The sequence below is a fragment of the Lethenteron reissneri genome, chromosome 55 (genome assembly GCF_015708825.2).
Source record: "Lethenteron reissneri isolate LAM-NWPU_2019-01 chromosome 55, ASM1570882v1, whole genome shotgun sequence".
In the NCBI taxonomy this organism is placed as follows: Eukaryota; Metazoa; Chordata; class Hyperoartia; order Petromyzontiformes; family Petromyzontidae; genus Lethenteron; species Lethenteron reissneri.
In genome coordinates, this window is record NC_083833.1 from 1,628,639 (window position 1) to 1,632,048 (window position 3,410).

Genomic DNA, 3,410 nt, shown 5'->3' on the forward strand with positions numbered 1-3,410 from the left:
CACGCAGATTGGAGGACACAAGCGAGTCACAGACATAGTTTTGCCTGTTCAGAAAATTGGGCTTCGGGCAGGGTACCTCGCTATACGGGACAGTGGCCGGCGGTCGAGACGAAGGATGGAATAGCAGCCAAAGGAGGGAACACGTCCCAAAGTAGGTGCAAGCGCGAAGACGGAGCGACGATCTCATCTGGAGTGCAGGTGCTCGACGCATCGTTTCACTGCAGGACTGCGAGAGATGACGACGGCTTGGGGAAGGTCTGCATGCAGCAGTAGATAGATCATGATGATGATGATGATAATGATGATAGCCTATTACCATGTTCCCCAGATTATAATACGCTCTGGAAAACAAGACGCACTCTGATTATTTGGGGCTATTTTTTTTTAAAGGTGTATTTTATTTTCGAGAGTATAAACGTTAGCTTGGAGCGCCATCTTCCAGGAGATGTTAATCTATGTATGTTGAACTTCTCTCGCACCGTACTTAGCCAACGAACGCGATGCATTAACGTCGGTCGAGTTTAAAGCGTGTCTTCTGGAACGGTGTATTTTCTGACTTACAAGACGCTCCCCCAACGTTTGCTTTACAATACAGGTAAAAACAGCGCATCGTAATCCAGAAAATACGGGGCGTTCTTTTCTTACTTTCCTATCAGCGTGAGAAGAGGGGCATAGACTCGACTCCAAGCCCTCCACATCACCTACTCCCACTTATCCCAGCTCTTCCCTGCCGCTGCTGCTGCTTCTGCTTCTCTTCGGATGACACCGCGAACACCGAGAACGTGAAACTGCGGCTGAAGCTCAGGCTGGAGATGGCCGGAGTGGCTGGCAGCGACGACGACGTCGACGACGAAGATCGCCCTTTGGCACGACACTGGCCCGATTTGTGGCCACCGGTCCCCGACCCAGTGGCGGCAACCCGTCGGGAACCCGCCCTCGTTCCCGACCTGGCACCGACTCCGCACGGCCCGAAGTCATCGGCGCCCTTGGACAAAAAGTCCCCGCCGGAGTCCGCGTGCTGCCAGGGCACGAGGTCGTTCCTCCTCCGGGCGCAGACGGAGCAGGCTAATACCGCTCGTCTGGCCGGAGCCGTCGGCTCGACGAGCCCAGCCGCCGTTTGCTTCCGCGAGGCGTTCGCACGTGGCGGGTCGTCTGGTCGCATGTGGGCGTCCGCTCGAGCCAGCGCCATGTGCTGCCGGAGGCGATCGTCACGGCCTCTGCCCTTCTTGTGCTGCGGGGAGCGACTGCCTGTGAAATAAAGTCAAAATGAAGTATACGCTACTGCAGTCACACGGTTGTTCGGATTTTTTTCCCGTAACCAATTATTCCACTTTTTACATCTATCTACGGGGTGATTACATTTTTTTAACACTTCTGAGAATTTGCAACAATACCACGAAGAAATGTGCCTCCGGGCTCTGGAGACTACCTGGAGAAGATTCCAGGCACGTGTTGACAATGATGGCGAACAAGTGGAGACTCTGACTTTTTGAAGCTATTAACTATACATTTGTTATCATGTTACAGTGTATTTATTATCTGTTCTTTTTCCATTAGAAACGATAGTCCCATATAAGTGTTAAAAAAATGTTGAAGCACCCCGTATATATTCCAATGACAGTTTGGAATTACATTGAGAGATAGGTGAACACGAGGATGAGAGAATGTACACGTGGTTAATAGACGTCATTTAAACTGTTAAGATAATACATTTTGGCTTAGGCACTATTCGTCTTAGCTTAGAAGGGATGGTGACCGATGGGCACGAATAACTACAGAGAGCCAAGGAATAGAACGCGCTTAGGCTCAGCTTTAAATCGAATACCTGGCGCGGTGGGTAAACATCAGCACCTGGGAGACAAAGGCAGTCGGGCGTGGTGCTGACCGCCACCCGGTCGTGTGCCGTTCCGGCCTTCACAGGTGCTCCTCGCTCACGGGAATTGCCCCAACAGTCTGTTCAAGTTTCGAGTTAAAGCTTTCGTGACTGCAGGGAGTCATCTTCTTGGTTCTTTCGGTAAAGTCACGTAGAAAGAAAATAATAAAAAAATAAAAAATAAAAAAATAATTCTCACGACGTTTCGGCCACAACGCAAGCAGCCGTCTTCAGGTAGAGAACAGGTCTGTCGAGAAGGCAGACCTGTTCTCCACCTGAAGACGGCTGCTTGCGTTGTGGCCGAAACGTCGTGAGAATTATTTTATTATGGATTTTTTTCCCTTCTACGTGACTTTACCGAAAGAACCAAGAAGTCTGTTCAAGGTTATGCGGGGGACCGTTGTCTTTGTGTCGCGGTGTCCACGGCAGCGAGGCGACGCTGAGACCCTCACCTGTGTCTCCTGGAGTTGGTGCAAGCCCTCCGCGCGTTGCCTGCGCCGTGGCCGCGGCCTCATCCCCGTGGGTCGCAAGGCGCTGGCGTCCCCGATTCTCCTCCTCCTCGTCGTCGTCGACACTGCCGCCTCCTGCGCACGGTCAATGCAGTCGACACGGCCCGTCCGCTCGTCGTCTTAAGCGCGACAAACATCCAGTGGAATTTGAGTCACGTCCCCGTCCTATCATTCTCTTAGTACCGTCGACTGAAATAAGACGGACGTTCGGCGAGAATTGTTTGCCAATGTTGGTGTGAAGGGCACGGCAATTACCCAATATTATCAGGTCAGATAATCATTGAACTCAAGTAAAAATTTTTAATATGCCTTATAGGACTTTACATAAATAGCCAATTACCATTGTTGGTCTACCTCCAAAAACATCGAATTATTTCAGTATGCGTCCGATCACTTTGTTTAGTCGTAGGCCGCCAACACTTTGCATGTTTCGGTAAAAAATAAAACCTTACAGATGTCCCAGGAGAATACAAAATCCCAGCTCAGAACAGAGGTGGATCTCTTAACTTGATGCTCGATAGTCCACTCACAGTCGTCGTCAACAGAAACAAAAAATAAGAAAGAAAAAACTTCGGCGACAAATCATTTTCGGCGTCAATTTCGTCGACAAAAGTATTTTTTTTTTAAACTGCACCTGCGCCAAGCAGAGCCCTCTCGTGCCACGGCCGTGTCCTCCCAACATCGCCCGGCACGGGCACCTTCCCACTGCGGCCAGCGCGATCCAGCAGCTTCATGCCGTTGATGTTGAGCATGGCTGTGTGCCTCCGGCAAGTGGCTGTGCGCCTCCAGTCGTGCAATCGTTGTCGGAGAGAAGGGATCCTGGGCACCGTCCGTGTGCGTCTGCGCGTGTGCGCGTCCGAGCGCGTGCGTGCGCGCGTGAGTGCATCTGAGTGCGTTGCTTGTCACATGCACTTTCACTGTGGGGATTGAGGACTTCCAGGAGGCCTTGATAATTAATTAATTCGTCCGTGCTCTCATTACAAAACTGACATAACGCTGAGGCTCCTCTGATGCGCGCACAGGGAAAC

General features: G+C 51.1%; 1 protein-coding gene across 1 annotated transcript; it reads right to left on the reverse strand.

The window, feature by feature from the left end:
• Positions 1 to 423: 423 nt before the first annotated feature.
• Positions 424 to 3,133, reverse strand: LOC133356770 (uncharacterized). The gene is made up of 3 exons (XM_061574436.1): positions 3,017 to 3,133; positions 2,326 to 2,457; positions 424 to 1,248 (listed from the first exon to the last, which is right to left on the reverse strand). Exons 1-3 carry the CDS (start codon positions 3,114 to 3,116, stop codon positions 698 to 700), a joined length of 783 nt encoding a protein of 260 aa, XP_061430420.1. The 5' UTR covers positions 3,117 to 3,133; the 3' UTR covers positions 424 to 697.
• Positions 3,134 to 3,410: the final 277 nt, after the last annotated feature.

Excerpts from the sequence above, each read along its gene's own strand:
- LOC133356770 (XM_061574436.1), bottom strand. The coding sequence starts at position 3,116 with ATGAAGCTGCTGGATCGCGCTGGCCGCAGTGGGAAGGTGCCCGTGCCG. Across the intron at positions 2,458-3,016 it reads GAGGGCTCTGCTTGGCGCAG|GAGGCGGCAGTGTCGACGAC; the intron begins GTGCAGTTTAAA and ends GACCGTGCGCAG. Across the intron at positions 1,249-2,325 it reads ACCAACTCCAGGAGACACAG|GCAGTCGCTCCCCGCAGCAC; the intron begins GTGAGGGTCTCA and ends TTTATTTCACAG.